At 33.7% G+C, this 19342-nt stretch overlaps 3 protein-coding genes across 18 annotated transcripts in view; 2 read left to right on the plus strand and 1 right to left on the minus strand.

The window, feature by feature from the left end:
* Positions 1–3545, minus strand: part of fzd3a (frizzled class receptor 3a) — a 38242-nt gene extending 34697 nt beyond the window's left edge. For 2 of the 3 annotated variants that reach the window (XM_005160748.6, XM_073932887.1), the window contains exons 1-2: positions 3292–3545; positions 750–1168 (exon numbers count right to left, since the gene is read on the minus strand). In XM_005160748.6, the coding sequence (XP_005160805.2) occupies positions 750–944 (195 nt within the window). In that variant the 5' untranslated portion in view covers positions 945–1168; positions 3292–3545. 3 annotated transcript variants of the gene reach the window in all.
* Positions 1–11808, plus strand: part of fbxo16 (F-box protein 16) — a 47319-nt gene extending 35511 nt beyond the window's left edge. The window contains exons 2-10 of one of the 3 annotated variants that reach the window (XM_073932459.1): positions 4853–5094; positions 5241–5382; positions 5541–5576; positions 5672–5878; positions 8882–9046; positions 9123–9367; positions 10381–10459; positions 10991–11219; positions 11336–11808. In XM_073932459.1, coding sequence (XP_073788560.1) covers positions 5302–5382; positions 5541–5576; positions 5672–5878; positions 8882–9046; positions 9123–9367; positions 10381–10459; positions 10991–11219; positions 11336–11364 — 1071 coding nt within the window. In that variant the 5' untranslated portion in view covers positions 4853–5094; positions 5241–5301 and the 3' untranslated portion in view covers positions 11365–11808. 3 annotated transcript variants of the gene reach the window in all.
* A 767-nt stretch (positions 11809–12575) lies between these two features.
* The window catches only part of fam49a (family with sequence similarity 49 member A), a 41578-nt gene continuing 34811 nt past the window's right edge, over positions 12576–19342 (plus strand). For 10 of the 12 annotated variants that reach the window (XM_073932209.1, XM_073932206.1, XM_073932212.1 and 7 more), the window contains exon 1: positions 12668–12767. The gene's annotated coding sequence lies outside the window, so the exon portion shown is untranslated. 12 annotated transcript variants of the gene reach the window in all.

Here is a 19342-nt window from a genome sequence, read left to right on the forward strand (position 1 = left end):
GTTAATCTAATTAACCTAGCTAAGCCTTTAAATGTCACTTTAAGCTGTATAGAAGTGTCTTGAAAAATCCCTAGTAAAATATTTTTTACTGTCATCATGGCAAAGATAAAATAAATCAGTTATTAAAAATGAGTTATTAAAACTATCATGTTTAGAAATGTGTTGAAAAAATCTCTCTGTTAAACAGAAATTGGGGGAAAAAATAAACAGGGTGGCTAACAATTCAAGGGGGTTAATAATTCTGACTTTAACTGTATATCCGCATACTTCTGATTATTAATATCAACCTGTACATATATTTATCTATTGTAAATCTCTGATCACAGTTAATACAACCTGTATATCATGTTTATAGTACATCCATCTGTAAATTTTACCCATAGTTTTTCTATAATTGCACTTGCTGCTATTGCACTTCTGGTTAGACCTAAACTGCATTTTATTGCCTTGTACTTGTACATGCGTAATGACACTAAAGTTGAATCTAATCACCTTCTAGTCACTAATGCCATTTGTATGCAAAAATAGTAAAGGTTATCTGTCAACCAAATCCTGGTTATTCAGCGGACTTCACATTAGAATCAGATCATCACTAAAACCCTTTAGTTTTTCCTTTTACATTCTCAGAGAATTATATAGGACTGCATACATTTATATCTAGACACAACCCTTACAAGGACACCACATTATTAGAGCATGAAAATCAGCGCTAGTTCTAGGTTAAAGTAATGCAATGTGAATTGGTTTACCTCCATGGCGAGAGCAGCAGTCTGCTGATCATAGTGATTCAGAAGGTTGGGCATGAAGGTGGTATTGTAGGCAAGGCCCTGGCACATCCTCAATGTGATGGGCTCACAGCTAAACATGCTATGGCTTCCAGTAGCCTCCATATTGATGGCCATGCATACAGTCAGCATGGAGCACAGAGCCCAAAGCAGAACCATGGTGCGTCCGTCTGTGCTGTGACTTGCAAATGACGGGTTGAATCAAGAAAATTTGAGCTCCTCCATTCCCTCATTAATTATCTGTTGCTTGACACAAGGATGAAATTGCACGGATAAAAGTGCGCTTCCCCATTTTGCTGAGCCAGATCCAGTGCTTTTCAATGCATGTCCATCCAGTGTTGCTATGTCTGCGTGCCAGGCATTTAGGAGATATGCATTTCCATCTGCGAGGGGAAGAGCATCAAATGTCATGTGCGAAATGAACAGACTAACATTAATTATTCATGAATGGGGCGACAGTTTATTCAAACATGAAAAACATCTAGAAGAGATCTCTCAAGGCATGGGAAATGTTTCCAGAGTGAACAATGATCAAAAAGCACTGACATATTACACTGGCAGCAAATAAAAGAGGCTTTTTAAATTGGATTACCTCGGAGAAACTTCAACATCAGAAATAATAGAATGAGCACAGGACACAATACTATCCTGCTCTGACCTGAAGTTGATCATAAAAATGAAATGTGTTAGAACTGGAATTCAGTGACTGTAATTAAACTGTTATAAGATATATTTTGTGGATTTATTTAGGTCTATAATCAATAATCAATTTATTGGCTTATCACACAACACATGGACATGACCACAATAATTTTTGGTGATGCAATATATATCGCCCATACATAACCAAATCTAGCAACATTTTAGCTGATTGTGCAACTTCTCTATCTATACTGGAGGTGTCAGTGTTAGTATGGTTTAAAAAAAAAAAAAAAAAAACGCTATAGTATTTACTTACATTCTGATTCCAATGCCTGTTATTAAATTGTTAAAACAACTATAATTAAATGAAATTTTCTTAAGAATAAAATATTACATGTTCTTTGGAAGAGTGTACTTGCATTATGATAGTATATTGTCATTCTGGCATTATATAGTGAGTGACATAAAATGGTCTTAAAATGACAATAATATCGTTTATCGCAATATATTTTGGTGCAATATATCAAACAACAAAAAATAGATATTGTGACAGGCCTAAATATATTTCTCATTAAATATGAAGGGCTTAATAACCTGAATTCAATTTCTGTAACTGCTCAAAATAGTCACGGCTGTAGTTTTAGATGTAGTAAAATTAGAGAAATTTCATTTAAACTGTAACACAGATTTTACTCAGCCAAGACATTTTTAAAAATAAATAAATAAATAAACAAGTCAGACATGCTGCTCTTTCTGTAACAAACCCAATGAAACTGCTGATCATGTTTTTTGGAATTGCCCTCAAACACAATGCATTTGTATTGAACTTTCTTTGGTTATTCATTACAAAATACTACCGGGACTCTTGTTATCTTTTAAGGATTATCCCGCTGGGTTTTTTCAATAGTCCTCCTTATGATAAAAGTAAGGAATATTTCATTATTAACCTTCTTTTAATTCTTGCAAAAATCCATATACACCGCTGTAAATTCGTATACACTATTATTGTTTTTGAAAAGGAACTTCAACAGTACATTAGAGCTATTGCTTTCTCTTAAAATGAAAGCTATTAAATCTGTTAACTTATTTTCCTTTTTTAATTAGTTTAACACATGATTACATGATTTTATATTATCTGTTTTTAGGTTATATTTTTCTTTTATGCGCTTATTTGATGCTTTACCTCTCTGTAAAACTCTTGTGCAATCTATGTAACACATTTATGACATTATGATGCAGTTTTTTTTTTTACCCTGACATTTATAATAATAATAATAATAATAATAATAATAATAACAACAATAATAATAATAATACTAATAATAAAAGATGCATGTTGTAGTCTTTCCTTCTTTGTTGATTCAAAAATAATTTTAAAAAGATGATAGCCAAAAAAGTGATAGACTGTGATTACACAAAATGATGTGTGGTTATTCTTGTTAGTGCCTGACATCTATTATATCGATTTAATTACATTTTGAGGCCAAACGCTCAGTAAACACCTTTCACCTCAGGCAAAAAAGCGCTTCAGCACACCGGCATCGCCCAGAACCTCTAATTTTACTGCCAAACTGACGAATGCTACATTTACCATGATTTTGTGTTGTTAGTAATAGTTAATTTGTAACAATAATGGGATAAAAATGTCGCGTTTTCGTCGAAAAAGGCAAACAGCTACCCTTCCTTTATTAACAGATGAGACCTTCTCCATCGGGAGGCGCGCAGCAGAATCGCTGTGAATGAAAATACTACCTTCAAAATAGGTATCTAATGTACTTTGAGGTCAATTATTCCTGTTTTTCACGAATATAACGTGCTCATAAGCTAAAATGATCGATATAATGATTTTAAAAGTCTGTCTTACCTCTCCTTCACGTGCAGGAGTCCCCTCCGCTTCTCTAACAATACGAGCGCCTTGTGTCTTTCTTTCTGCAGGTTTTGTGGATTTGTACGGGCGCGCGCATTTGACTCGCTCAATATAAAAGCGTACTAAATCGTATTACGTCACACGAATAAGCGTGCAAAAGCACATTCTGTAAGCAAACGGGATGGCTTGGGTTTCTCTACAGATATCATTAATGCAGTCGCGCTGGGAACGACGAGCGTCAGCACTATAATGAAATGAAGTTGGCGCTGTTGATTTGTGGTTGCCTGGAATGAGGGGCGGTGTGTTGTGGTGGGAAGTCCGAGTCGTTTTCGGGATTCGGTTCTTTTGGGCAGATGATTTGGAAGAGTCGGCTTTTGAAGATTCATTTAGCCTATTCTTTTACGTCATATCGTAATTACATCATCGCATATTCACACTCTGATGAGTGATAAAAAGTGCTCGTTCAGAGTCTTTGATTCATATTTTTTTATGAATTTCAACATTCAAAGAAGTTTTGGGAAGACTTATAGTTATGTCAACCCCCCCCCCCCCCCCCCAAAAAAAAAAAACAGGTTTGAGATGTAATTTGACCCTCAAATAAATTATATTTTATTTTTTCTCAAACAATTTATCTCTAGATTATATTTGGTAAATTTCATATTCATAAATGTAGATTGAATAACTCTTAACCTTTTTTAAAAAAGGTTTCTATTATAGATTTTCATTTGTATATAGACTCACTCAAATATATTAATAGCAAACAATGTCAAGATACAATTGTAGTTGCAAAGGAGCTGAAGTTAATTGAATAGTAAACTTGCTGTCAATTGGGTAGGTTAAATCATAATATTATTGTAAAGGTTTCTATGATGAGGCTGTCCTTTTATTTATTTTACGTAATTTATATTTTTGTTTATTTTATGTTATTAGTTACATTTGTATTTTTGGATGTCTTGTTTAAATTGTAGTATATTTGCGGTTGTTTTAATAAAAAAAATCCCACTATGATAGTTGTGTAGCATTAGCACGTACTAAACAATATAAAAATAAGATATTTGTGTATTTTGAGGTGGCTTTTTGTCTTCAGAATGACATTTTGAAAAGTTAAGAATTGTTCAGTTATTGCCTAAATTTCTAGAAAAATAAATATTCAGATAAAAAGTCTTTGCAATCCAGACTTGTCCGTTTTATAAATGATTTTAAATTATATTTGAACCCACCAGTACACAAAAAACATATATAATGCCTTAAAAACAAATGAAATAAACGTCATTTTATTTTATGTGCTTGTTTTCTTTATCATAACTGTGTTAATGTGATGATTTGATACCTAATAAAATAAGTGCAATTAAAATTCATGTATATCTTGGTTAAATAAATGCATACTTTAAAATGCTCTTTAATAACATTAATTTGTAAACCCCTATCGTAATAATAACTTTCAAAACAATAAAGTCATAAATTAGCATAAATATTTAAATTTAATCTGTAAAGTTTCTTTTATTTGACTAGCGATTTACTTAATTTCGTTTTATTTGTCAAATTCTTTTATTCACAGCTTTTCTCAACTCCTTTAACTGAATCATGTAAAAGATCCGACTCAGTTGAACGATTCAGTCGTGAATTGAGCATCGACAGCGTTTGGAAAGAGGCGGGACAGAGTGTGATTGCTATGGAGACTAGTAAACTGAACCGAGCCGGAGGACCAAAAACATCAGTATCGAGTCACTAAACATTTTAGTGTAATGTTTTCGTTATGATGGCTAACATTATTAATTCGTGTTGACACTGCTGTACATGGTAGGTCTGATTTCTTCTTTTTTTCACCTAATGCATTGTACTATGACATATTTCATTGCTGCCAGTGTGAAAAATCACAGCACATTTGTTTACCTTAACATCATGCTATTTTGCTTACGTGATTCTGATGTTGTGTCTGAAATCAGATTTACGGAGGAATAACTGAATGGAACTGATCCTCAAACGTCTGAACTTCAATGAGAAAAGATGCCTAAAGCACCCAGCACAAAAATGCAGACTAAACTGAGTACCTGGACACCTCTAAATCACCAGCTCTCCAATGCTCATGTACGTACACCAGACAAACAATATTTTCTTATCTTTATTTACCATTAGGAATACAGCATCAATATGTTGGCTGTATATGCAGCTCCAGTAACATTGATATAGTGATATAGCACAGAATGCTTCAGACTGAAGGCATATTATGTAAAACTTTTGTGTAGGTTTTTGAAGAGAGAAGAAATCTACTTGGAAAGTGGGTAAGACATGCACTTTACTGTACAAAATGCCATTTGAACACCACACAAGTTTGCTCAGCTTATTTATGCTCAGTTTCTTTGCTTGTTTGACTCAGTTTGAGAAATGGACGGATAGTCAGCGGAAGCAGGTGCTACAAGATTTTTTCTCCAGATGTTCTGCCGGCCAGCTGAAACATCTCAGACAGACTCTGAGCAGCTGGGTACCAGAAGAAACCCTCGACTTCACCACGGTCCTTCCCAGGGTCATTTCTCTATATATATTTTCATATCTAGACCCCAGGAGTCTCTGCAGATGCGCTCAGGTAAGTAAATCTACCACAGAAATAAAATCACATTATTTAATGCTACCAACATTTTAATGCTACTAATAAAAAATAAAACTGCATAAACACCATACATATTATGTGCATAATGTATACACTACTGTATGGGAAATGTTTAAGAAAAATGCCTATTATGTTTATGAGGCATTTATTAACACTATACAAAAAATTGTATTCAAATAATGAATAATTTCTTACATTTATATAGAGCTTTACGGGACACTCAAAACGCTTTACACATTTGGGAATCTGTTTATTCACCACCAGTGTAGAGGCCATGATTTATTTATTATTATTTTTTTTTTGCAAAAACAACAGGCCATTACAACAAATAGAAATACAAAACTGATAGAAGTATAGTACAAACAATACAAATATTACATTTTTTTGCAACAAGACAAATGTAACAATTTTAAAATAAATTAAAAAAATGTAAAGCAAAAGAAAAACAGAGAAAGAGAGAGGAAAAAAAGAAACAAAAAAATAAGAACACATGACAAAATAAAACAAATGAATGCAGAATATTAAATAAAGCACATGTTTTATGTTTTAATTGCTTTCTTGTTGTGAGAGTCTGTGATGGTTTTTAAATACAGTTCCAATTCTCTAAAAAGTAAAAAAAAAATTGGCTTACATTGAGTATATTTGCATTTGTGTAAAAAAAAAAAAACTTTCCAATAAATAAGATGAGGTTGATGCAAAAAGTTGATTTAAGGAATTGTTTTTCTTAAATATAAAACCCCAAAACAACAGAAAAATTAAATGAAATTAAAGAAAAATCACCACAAACCTTTTGGACAATTAAAGAATATACATCAGACCACAAAGATTTAACAAAGGGACATTCCCAAAACAAGTGAGCAATAGATTCAGAAGAAGAAATAGAAATTATGAAATAGAAAACTTATAGAAAGTGCAAGACATGTTAATGTCATTTTTGAAGTTTTGTAAAAATTGTTTAACTGGATAAAATCTGTGTATAATTTTTTAAGATATTTCTTTAATTTTATTTGTTAAAAAAAAAAAATTCTAGGGGAGTAACCAAATATACGACCATTTAATATCATCAAAGAGGTTGTTCCAATAAGAAATAGAAGAAGGATTTGAAATGACAAGGTCTAAAAATAAAGATCTGATTTTATGATTTTTTTTAGTGGAGAAACAAATAGATCCAAAATCTGAATCAGGACTAGAGGAACAAACAAAAATTAATGTATTATTATTATTTCTAAAAATTATACTAAGTTCAAAGGAGATGGCCTTACAAACAATATTAAATTCTTTTTTAGATACATGTATGGGCGGAGTATATCTTGTGTTGAGGCCATGATGGACAGAGGCCAGTGGGCAAATTTGCCCTACTCTTTTTTTGAAGGGCATCCTGGGATTTTTACTGACCACAAACTGATGAACTTTTGTTTTATTTAATAAATAAACAGCTCAAAAGAACAACATTTATAAATCTACCACAAAAATAAAACCACATTATTGGCATTATATTCAAATTTTAATGCTACTGATAAAAAACAGCATAAGCACTATGCATAATATGTGCATACTTTATACACTAATGTTAAAAAAAATCTGGCATTTAAGTTTTGTAAATGTTTTTTGATATATTGTCTATTATGATTATGATGCATTTATTAACACTATATTAAAATATTGTCTCCATATATATTTTTTTTCAAATATCTGTTTTCTATTTGAGTAAATCTTTGGCAAATATATTAGCTAAATATTCTGTAACATTTAAGTTTTGTTGCTCAAGTAACATTTAAGATTATAGTCTGTTAAAAATGATGTTTCTGTAGGAACTGATGGACTTGTTTTGTTTGATAAATAGAAAGCTCAAAAAACAGCATTTATAAATCAACTACAGAAATAAAACCACATAATTGACATTCTGTTTATATTGTAATGCTATTAATAAAAAAGGCGTAAACACTATACATAATATTTGCATATCATATTCATTAAAGTTTTTAAAAATCTGGCATTTAAGTTTTATTAATGTTTTGGAGAAAAATGATGCATTTATGATGCATTTATTAACATTATATTAAAATATTGTATTAAAATATTTGAAAAAAAAATCAGTTTACTATTTAAATACATTTATGGCAAATATATAAGCTAAATCTTCAACAGCCACAGTAACAGTACAGTAATTCTAATGTGCTGATTTGATGCCCAAGTAACATTTAAGATTATTGTCACAGTTAAAAATTATGTTTCTATAGGAACTGATGGATTTTGTTTTGTCAAATTCAATAATAAATAAATAAGCTCAAAAGAAAAGCATCTTCTTCTTCTTCTTCTTCTTCTTCTTCTTCTTCTTCTTCTTCTTCTTCTTCTTCTTCTTCTTCTTATTATTATTATTATTATTATTATTATTATTATTATTATTATTATAATCTTTATTTTACCAGGATTTTACCAGGTTGTCTGTTACCAGGATTTTACCAGATTAAAAATCTCTTTTACAAGAGCATCCTGGCCAAGATTAGGCAGTATACGTGTCACATGGGTCTAACAGATAACAAACAAAAAGCTATTAACAGTTAACATGAATCACGCATTGACAAACAAACTATTCAAAACATCTATAAGCCTGTGTTTCAATTTCTAAATCATTTATACTTTTTAAAAAAAAGCATTTAGTAAAATCAATTCTTTAAACGACCACTTTGTAGTTTATTCCATGCAAAAGGTGCTGCGTATTTAAAAGCCTTTTTCCCCATATTCTGTAATTGAAGGCCATAGCTAAGGACAGGTTTTTTATGAATGTAATTCTGGAGATATGATGGGAGTAATATAGATTTGGAAACAAGGACATTTATTTGCAACCGAATATATCTGTGTTAAACAAAAGTCATAATTTTCTTAAAATAAATAAAATACAATGACCCTGAACTGTGAAATGTTACTGTTTCCATGACATTAGTGCATTCTCTGATTATAGTGATATTTTGCTTGCAGGTGAGCTGGCATTGGAAAAACCTGGTGGAGCTTGACCAGCTGTGGATGCCTAAATGTCTGAAACTCGGCTGGTGCATAACCTTTACTCCGACACCATTTGAGCAAGGCGTATGGAAGAGGCAATACATAGAGACAGTACAAGAGCTTCACATTAGCAGGCCTAAGGTAAGAGATTTTGGAGAACTCTGCATGAGGAAATGCGGGAATAAATGTCATTCGGGTGTTCTCTCATGTATTGCAGGTGCCTGTGAAGGAAGAGTTCATTGTCCCTGATGTGAAAGTCATTGGCAGTGAGACAGAAGGGTCACTTCCTCTGACCGGTCACAGGGATCTTTTGGGTCTGCATGGGAGGAGTAAAAATGGGAATGACTTGGGGAAATCAGCCAAAGGTCTTCCTCCATGGAGAGACTCAGACAGGCATCCTACTGACACCATACGCTTTAACTATCTGGATAATCTCCACTCGGGTGAACATGCAAGAAAAGCGTAAGTGAATGTGCCTCATTATGACCTGTTTGGTTTCGCACATATGCAGGTAGACTGCTGTTTCTTATAAGATAATTTTAAAGTAATTTAATATTTTTATCCAGCATTAGATTACAATAAACCGATTAAAGTTAACAGTAAAGGCTTTGATCTTGTTATCTTATCTTCTGCCTATTTATCAAAGAATACTAAAAGAATTTCCAGTAATTTAAAAATGTAAACAGTAAATTAAGCAGTAAAACTTTTTTTTAACATTAATAATAATAATAATAATAATAATAATAATAATAATAACAATAATAAATGTTTCTTAAGCATAAAACATTTTTGAAGCTATTTTAAACTATATTCCAATGTTTAAAATGTTATTTTGTGTGTTATTATCAACTCCATACTGTTAATTATACACATGATATGTACTTTTAGGGAAGAAGTAATAAAAAATAAAACCACAAAAACTATATGTGACTCATTTAACAGATTTGCTTCATTATTGTTGTGCATTTTATGATCTGTAAAGCTATTAAAAATTGTTAGCTTAACTGCCAACTAGGCATCGGCCGGTATAAGATACTGATGGTATGATAACCTTGGATAAAAATATCAAGGTATCACGGTATTGTGATTACTGCTCTAAAATATTTAGTTTTAAATGTCTGGGAAAACTTTTTTCCCTTTTAAACACAACATATCTTATTTTGAGAAACATTTAAATTATTTTGGAACATTAAACATGTCAAGCTTAATGAATAATTGACTTCTGCTGTCTTCATTTGTTTCAAAAACAGATTTTTTTTTACTATTTAAAACAGCATCTTTGGATATCTTTTCTGCTGTATGTACTTTTATCCTAAAAAAATGTAAATAAAAAATCTTACACATGCCTAGGAACGGTATAGCAGAAAATTTTGACGGTTTTAAAACCTTGACTTTTCTAAACCGCTGTATACTTGAAATCAGTTATCGTCCCATGCCTAATCCCAACAAAAAATAATTTGTCTTTATCTCTACAGGCTCTTAAAGACAAGGCAAGAAGATACTATTAAAGCACCATCTCACTCAACATACAAGCTGCGCAAGGCCAAATCATTGGTAAGCCAATACAACTGTTGTGTGACTGCACTGTTGATTCGCATAGAAATCACGCAGCAGCCACAGCAGAATGCAAATAATTCTCCAGAGACGACATAACCAAGAGGCATCACGCATACTGAACAGACTACATGTAGAATATCATGGAAATATGGTGCCTCAGAGAAAAAAAGAGAACACTGTGTTGCTGAGGGAAGAAAATTGACCTCATACTGCATATGTCGCTATGTAAAAATGTATACAAGCATGTGTAGATCTGTGTATATTCATTTCTGGACAGCACAGTCTAGTTTAGACATCACTATTTGGTGGAATAACAGTGATTTTCAATAATAAAACAATGACCAAAAAGTCAAATGCTCTAAATGACAAGATTTTTATTGGAAATTTGGAATAAATTTGATCCGATCTCAGGTAAATGTTAACATTTCACTCAATCACATACCTAATAAATGCAGACAAACAGAGAATTTTGTATCATTTTTCCCCATAGCTGTATATGGAAAACATTTGTATATATTTTTTCCACAGATGTTTTTATCCCTGGATCTCAGTACAGCGGGAAAGCCAAGCCATAACAGGCCGAAATGGGCAGCACGGAATTTGGAAGCACTTCCGGCTGACAAGGACTCCATAAAGAGAATTTCCCAGACGTCCCAGTGGAATGCAGGGATACGTCCTGGTCCTGTGAGGCCTCCAGTGCCTAGACTGAGTAAAGAGGGGTTCCGTGCATCACAGAGATCTCATAGAAGCACACCAAGTAAGCCTATGTGCACTCTCGTATAATTTATTGGGCTCGTATTTTTAATTTAACCAAGGATGAACTGAAAATTACACAACAAAATGACATTTTTATAATGAATTCTTTTGTTCCAGCTGTGACTCTTTTTGAAGGACAACCATGAAGGAGACAGACATGTGAAGAATCAAATGAAGAGTTGGGACATCTGCTGGATCATGTTGTGATTGCAACATGAATGATTGTTTAGTTTAGAGTTGAGTTATTATCATGTCTTAATGGTGAGACAGTGCAGGCATTTTTTCATACACCTTTTAGTTGTGAGATTTTGAATGTTTTTTTTTTTTTTACTCTTAAGGAAAAACATACAAACTACAGTTTTAAAGTATTTATCGATATTTATCAGTAGATTCAGTTCGTAATTTTTATTTACAGTATGTACTTTTTTATTTACACCGATTCATAAATCACCATTTCAGGAGCACTTCAGTTTACTTCAAATCTGTATACTGAAGATTATCACAGAGGGTTATGTTCATATGCAATATGCCTGATTATGTATAATATTTATTGTGCAAAAGACTTTTATTAAAAAGATTCTCAAAATCTACTCTTTAAAAACTTTTGTTTGTAAAAAATTAAACTGTTTTTATGTTCATGTCTTATGTACAGATTCAAATTATGCAAATTAGTTACTATTTAAAATAATAGCTAATATTAAAATATAATTTTAAAAACTTGTCATCCAAAAGTGTTTGCATTGTAATCACCTGCAGTCAATTGCCTGAATCATTATTGTCATCAATGTATGTTGACAGACAAACAAACTTGCTGTTGATTTTTACATGATTATTAATTTTGTATGCCTGCATTAATGTTATTGTCCACTAGATGCCTCTGTCTGCTTAGAACATCTGAAATCCCCACTGATAAAGTCAGCTAAATGATCGAATACCTTTTGTTCTGTTTATAATTTAAGTTTTTTTTCATTATTATGAATTTTAAAAATATATATTTACATTTTAGATGCCTCGCCAAAAGGGAAGCTTGTAAACAAAAATGGTTAAAATGCTAATGGTTAAATGGCACTGCGAAAAATATTGCGGTTTAATGTGTGTGGAAATATTGTCCTGATACAAAAATATCCCTGTAGTATCCCTAAAAGTCCCTAGTATAAATATATTTTACAACTAATGTAAGATTGTTTTCTTTGGATGAAATATTTAGAAGTTCAATCAAAGAAAGTAATATAATTGTGTTATTTGAGTTCTTTAGCATAAATCAGATAATATAAAATAAAATGCAGAAGACAAAACGTTCAAAAGGATGCACAAAAGAAAATAATAAATAAATAAACGCCTTTTAACTCGACTTTTATTATGAAAAGCTGACTCCTCGGGTGGCCATTTTGAATTGGGCGCCTGTCGCGGTGTTCACGCGGTTGTGTGTGTTTTCCAGTGCACTGAGTTGACTGCAACTAAACTAGTGAAGTAGAAGGTGGAGCTGTCCGAGTCGCTGGAGTTGACAGAAGAGAAATCTCTGTAAAAACGTTATTTGCGGAAATTATTGGTAAGTACAACAAGACTACTTGTACGTGTCTGCATCCTTAATGTTACGTTGAAGAATAAAACATGAATTGTTGCAAATTCCTCAGTTTATATTATTTGGAAGAGTGGCGCTCTCTTGTCAAACGCCTCAATATTCCCAGAGCCGCAGGAAGTGCGACTTCACTGCAACATCGATGTTTGAGTTTTTATTCTGCTGTTCTCATAAGGATCTTATTTGGTTATATGTTTTAGGTTTCACAGAGCAGGTATATTTTTTATTTAACCCTTAACGTTAGTCAGAACTAGGCTGTATCGAAGAGGAAGGCGCTAACGTTAGTAGAGTTCAGTGATTGATTTTTGTGGCTGTTAACTGCGACAGCGATTATCACGAGAATTTAAAGAACATTAAAGCTGTACAGATAATTTATGTTTATACACAAAATGTGTTTTGAATATGTTTGGGTTAAGAGCGTAACGTTACTGGTGTTTTAGTAAAGCCCACCCGCTGGCTGTTAAACGTAAATGAAGTTGTCATTTGGCAGTGAGTCTCGTGCCTGTAACGGTGTTTAACTGCCAACGGTTGATCTGCAGCACAAATACGTTTGTATCTGGTTTTAAATTGAAATGAGAAATTTGAATATCGTTTACGTTATATCTCTGCGTGATGACGACTTAATACATGTGGTATGTCAAGGATATACACTGCTGACATTGCTCGAAGGTTTAATCCTCGTAACGTTACACTTGACTCAAGAGTCAATATACCAGAAATATACCAGCTTTAAAATGAATAGTTCATCCCAAAATTACACAGGTGACATTTGTTTTCTTTAATTAAATTTAAAATATATTTATAGCTGAATCTGTGCTTTTTGGTGTATCAGAATGTGCTACTTTTATTGCCACTGAGTGAAAAAAAAACCATACAGGCAAAACAGAATTAATACCCATTGCTCCTAATGATACATTGAGGTCTCTTTAAGCGAAAAACTGAACATTATTTATAACAATATTACTATTAGGGCTTGGCAATGTATTGAAATACTGCATATATATTAGCTCACAGTGCTTTTGCGATAAGTTGGTGATTTAGCACACCCTCTGAAAGAGACCAAGCAGAGTTTTTACAGAAATCTGTAACATTTTAGCATGGATTCTGAAATATTGTATGACCAACAATCAAACCATGATAAGAAAGTCAGTAGATAACAATTAACAAAGAAGTAACTTGACTCTTTTTCAGGTGTTTTTGTTTATCTGATTGTTCTTGATGATTTCAGGTTGATATAACTACACTAGTGAATCGAAGTGGTGGTAATATTTACATTGTTAAAGTGTCTGTTTTGTTTTATTTAACAGTAAACCATGACTGTTCATTTTCAATATCAGTTGTGATGTTTTCTAATCTTTTCTAAAAATCTTTTCTCTAAAAATTTTTTTTTGTTTAGTTTTTTAAAATATTGTAGCTATTATCACGTTTTCTAATAATGTAAAATGGCAATTATCTTTAATGCCTCAGTAAGTGGTCTTTAGCATGCTCACGATAGTCTGCAGTGCAAGCTTCCTGTCACATGATGCAGACAGATGCAAACTTGCTCATGAACTGATGCTTCTTGTTTACACTGCTGAGGGATGAAGTGTGTGTTCAGTAGGCATGGGCCGGTATAAAATTCTGACAGTATGATAACCTTAGATAAAAAAATCAAGGTTTTATGGTTTCACAGTATTGTGATTACTGCTCTAAAATACGTTCTTTTAAAATGTATGGTTATAAAAACAACTTTTTCCCCATTGAGCACAATATGTTTTATTTTAAGATTATTTTGCATAGCTTTTTTTTTTTTTGTATATAAAGTAAAGCCACTGCACTGTTCAGGTCTACAGCATGCTTCATGCTTGTATGTTGGTGTAAGTGACTTGTTTTTAAAACAGTTCCCGAATTGTGAAGCTGGCCAGTAGCTTTTAAATTTGGACGGTCCTTTTGCTGTAAATACTGTTGCCCTAAAGAACCTAATGAAATAGTCATAAAAAATGCACCTTAGGAACGGTATAAAAAATGTTTGCGGTTTCAAAACCTTGACTTTTTTTCAAACTGTGGTAAACCTTGAATCCGGTTATCCTCCTATCCCTAGTGTTCAGTGTTGTATTATCCATCTGAACTGTACTTTTGCTTATTCTGAATATATAAAACTATAAAACAAAAATTGTAACCAAACCGTGTTAACTCATGAGAGTTTGCTCCAATGCATTTATGATTATGCACCACGAATCTTGCGCTGTTTTGTCAGCAGTTGTGGGTATTATTATTTTTTTTCCCTCTTTATGTTTTTTGACTCCCAATGTGCTGGTTATATAAATGGCTTGCATTTTATGTATCAAGAACATTTTTACATTTTTTTATTAAAGAAAAATAAAGTAACCAGCATCTTGGATGTTTTTGCATAAATTATTGTAAAAACTTCATTTTTGAGAGAACTGTGCTTTAACCTTGCCCCATATGAAAGATCATTTGAGTTGAGACGACTGTTCTGTAAACATTTTTTGCATAGTTTCCATGTTCTTCTGTTGCTGGATAAAATACTAAGATACTAGCATTCCAGTCATGCACCAAATGCAATTAAGCTTAAAATGTAGCCCTATACAATTGCATTTTTGAGGATAAAGCCTTTTTTCAAAGTGCTTAGTTGGCGAAGAGAAGCTCCAGGTTGTTATTGTCAACACTAGACCACAGCAGCTGCTTCTTTACTGACACTCAGGAGAGCTGGGAAAGTCTAATCCCACCCATTGGATCCTGTACAGGGATTGATGGAGCGCCAGTTAGGACACCCCCATGATTTAAAGTCAGTCTGACAAGTTGCTGCTGAGCTACTCTTCTCTTCCAGTTGCTTTAGTGTTTCAGTTTTTGTGCTTCTTTGGACATTCAGAGAATTTGGAGATTTATTATTGTTTTCCCAGATCAATTGTGAAATGCTGCCTGCTGCCAGACGAATGGCGACAGCTGCGGTGCTCAGTGTACGGGTTCAGCCTCTGGGTATGGCTTTGCACGATATCTTTTGAAATGACAGGGATCTTGTTTCAGGGCAGTTTGACCAGTCTTCCATCCTGACAAAGTTTTCATTGTGGCTAGAAAAGCACATAAGCACCTGGAGATTGATAATAGTGAAGTTTCTGTGGACAAGTACTTCCTCTTACGGTAATATTATTACCTATGCAAACTGCCTGCAACGACTTTCTGATCTCTTCTGCTTTTAAGCTGTTTGTTGTCCTTGCATAGATCAGTCTGCGTTTGAACACTGATAATATTATGGTTGTATGGCCACTTTCACAGCTAACGTATGTTTTCTTTGGTTTGGACCAAAGGTAAAAATTATGCATTGGAGCATTTTCAGCCGTCTTGGTTTCGTTTCGCATCAGATCGACTGCTCTGAATGCTCTTGTCACGTGACAACATCCACATCAGTCATTGGTTAGACCGATTTCCTTAATTGCATTTTGACCGGTCAGAATTAATGAGCAGGGATAGTCATGTGCACAACACATGGAAGTAAACAAAGAGCGGAGGAAAAGTCAGCAGGAAGTATGGACCTCCTCACAACTCCTAGTTGTCCATGACCTGCCATAATTCCAGAAAAGTGTAACAACCCAGTCTCATCCTAGAACTTACATCGCAGTTAAACACAGCTGGATTAGGCTCATTGCTAGATTGGATACAGTTGCGGCCGGAACTTAACGAGAATTATTTATATAATTTATAGCATTTTTCATTTATTGTATTTTATTAACGTCTATCCCCACCCCAACCCTAAACCCAACCTGCAGTAACATAAAATCAATAGATGTATAAAGTATTTTTTATGCTATCTGCTACCTAATAAATTGTATTTTTAATGACTTCCCCCACCCCAACCATAAACCCAACCCAATCTACAATACAGATTATTGAGCTAAAGATTGACTACAAAATTAAATCGCAAATCAAATTGAAATCGCAATATCTGTCAAATAAATATTTGCCCCAAATCGCACAGCTCTAGCTGTGGGAAGTCATTATTAGTTGAAGAGCTGCGTGCTGCAGACGCAGCTAGTGTGAAAGGCAAACGCCTGCGTGCTACTTCTGCTCTCCATACGCGCTGCCCATGCACTACTTTCGCTTTTGTTTATTTAATATAATCGCAAGTTTTACTGTAATGTAATCGCATAGGCTGACATCGCGATTGCAATATGACTAATCGTGCAGCACTAGGTTGCACCTCATGTTTTTAGGGCAAACCGTAGTTAGGTCGTAAGCTCCCCGTAAAGTCATTTGTAGTCGCATTGAATGATGTAATATCCAATAAAAAGCAATTAAATCGTTAACCTGCTTGAAAATTCTGCAACTAATGCATCTAGATATAACTGTCCTATGAAATTTAAATGACAAATTAAGTTTTTATAGTAATTTAAATTACAGGCAGGCATTAATAACAGACGATGCACACATCTGGATCGCGAGCCGTGAATGCACGCAAAATACACATGAAGTAATCAAAACATACTTGTTTTTTTTTTATAATCCTCCACATGATAGAGAAAACAGCTGGAAGAAAAAGTCATGAAGAAATTCTCGTTTTAATTACAATTAACAGAAAATACTCCTTGATAGAAAGTTTAACTCTTTTCACAAACCAAAACAAATGCGAGATTTGGGAGGAAACTAAGGCTGTGAGTAGTGCGAGATGATTCTTCAATATGATCGCGAGCTCCTCAATGTAAACTAATTTCATGGTCATATCTTTTCATTCGTTATTCAGTAATCAGGAAGTTGCTGTAAATATTTAGGTGGAACGTAGCGTTACGGTTAAACTAAGTTCGGTGGTGCAACACAAAAATATTTAGTAATGTGTAAATTGTAACTTGGTGCCCCTTTAAGTCACAACTGGGCTACGTTTTAACTTGCGCACTGCTGGTGCAACCGGCCCCAGGTGGTTAAAATCGAGGTGCACAGGGTGCATAAGCAACATGCAAAATGCTCACAGCCATTAGTAAACTATTCAAAAGGTGCGGCTCTCAATTCCAGTGCGTTGGTGTGATCAGGGTTTAAGGCTATCTTTACACATTGTTTTTAATAAGATCTGCATTTCATGTCTGTAAAAATGGCCAAAAACACATGTATAAATACTTATGTCAGGCCAGTATTTGCTATTTGCAGTAGTTGCCATCATCTAGTTAGAAAACAGTACAGGTAAAGAAGTGATTATGTGCTATGGATAGCTCGGCACTGGTGTGTGTGTAGAATCTGCTGCGTGTGTACACTGTAAAAAATGGCCGTGATTTCAACTGTAAAAATGCTACAGTCAAAATCCGTAACCTGGTTAACGATATGTTTCCTTAATATATACGGCAAATAACCGTAAACTGACTTTCCCAGAATTCCCAGAAATTATGTACATTAGAGATTTATGTTACATTTAATGTTGATAAACAATGTTTATTTCATGACTTTAATTTTATGCGTATTACCATACTGGTGTTTAGTAGCTGTGTGAATGACACTAAGCACCTTCTAGATATGAATCCATTTTTCTGCTTAAGGGAAAAGTTGCTTGTGATGAGCTTTGGTTCATTATGTTACTTCCTCATCACCTCCTGCATATGGATCTGCTAACGTGTCTAACTGTGTAACAAAAGATGTGTAGATGTTGGTCATTCAAAATACAGACGTATTACCTCTATAAATTAATGAAATACGGTAGTTTACCATGAAAATGAAAAATTACTTTGTAATTTTTACAGTGTTTTTAATGGTAAAGTACTGACAACCACAGCTGCCGGTTTTTCACTGTAAATTTTACAGATTTATTTTTTACAGTGTATGATGGGTCACATTGTTGGCTGTAAAAGTAAGTCCACACTTCGTATATCCAGTAAATGCATACTATGCACACGCATGATGTCATTGTTTTCTCACATTTTCGTTTTTAAACAGACACAATGGCAGCGTTATGCCATTGTCATATAAGCAAAACTGATAAAAATTACCTGTTTTGGACTGAAAATGTTGTGTGAACAGCCCCTAAATCAGGTTGCCTTAGACTGAACATGTGCTGCATTCTTTTTTAAAGTCTGCTGTGCTGAGGAGCTAATTGATTAGTCGCTCTGAGTAATTTTTCTTTTTCAGACTTTGTTGAGAATCTTCTCATGCCATGGCGAGCAAGCATGGTGGCAGAACATGCAAAAGATAGCGAATGGGAGTGCATGGGGTTGTGCTGAATGTGTAGCCTTTTGGCAGTGTGTAAATGCATTGTGTGTCGTCCAAAAGGCCTCCGTCGCCTCATCCAGCTGGCAACAAGGCATGTGTAAAATCACTTGTTAATCCACAGAGGTCGTTTGTCTGTTCTATGCAGTGCATGTGTAGAAGCAAAAACAGGATGCACCCTGCGTTGTTTTAGCTGTCCAGGGTTTTCTAAGCATGGTTGGATTAGTCGACTCATCGTTTAAGCTCTCAAAGCTGATTACATGATTAAACCAGTATATTGTTGTCATTACAGCATATTAGCAATGCATTGTATCAGTGGTTATTGGGAGAATTTAAAATAAGGTTTATTGGATCTTTGTGTG

Source organism: Danio rerio, chromosome 20 (assembly GCF_049306965.1).
Source record: "Danio rerio strain Tuebingen ecotype United States chromosome 20, GRCz12tu, whole genome shotgun sequence".
Classification (NCBI taxonomy): domain Eukaryota; kingdom Metazoa; phylum Chordata; class Actinopteri; order Cypriniformes; family Danionidae; genus Danio; species Danio rerio.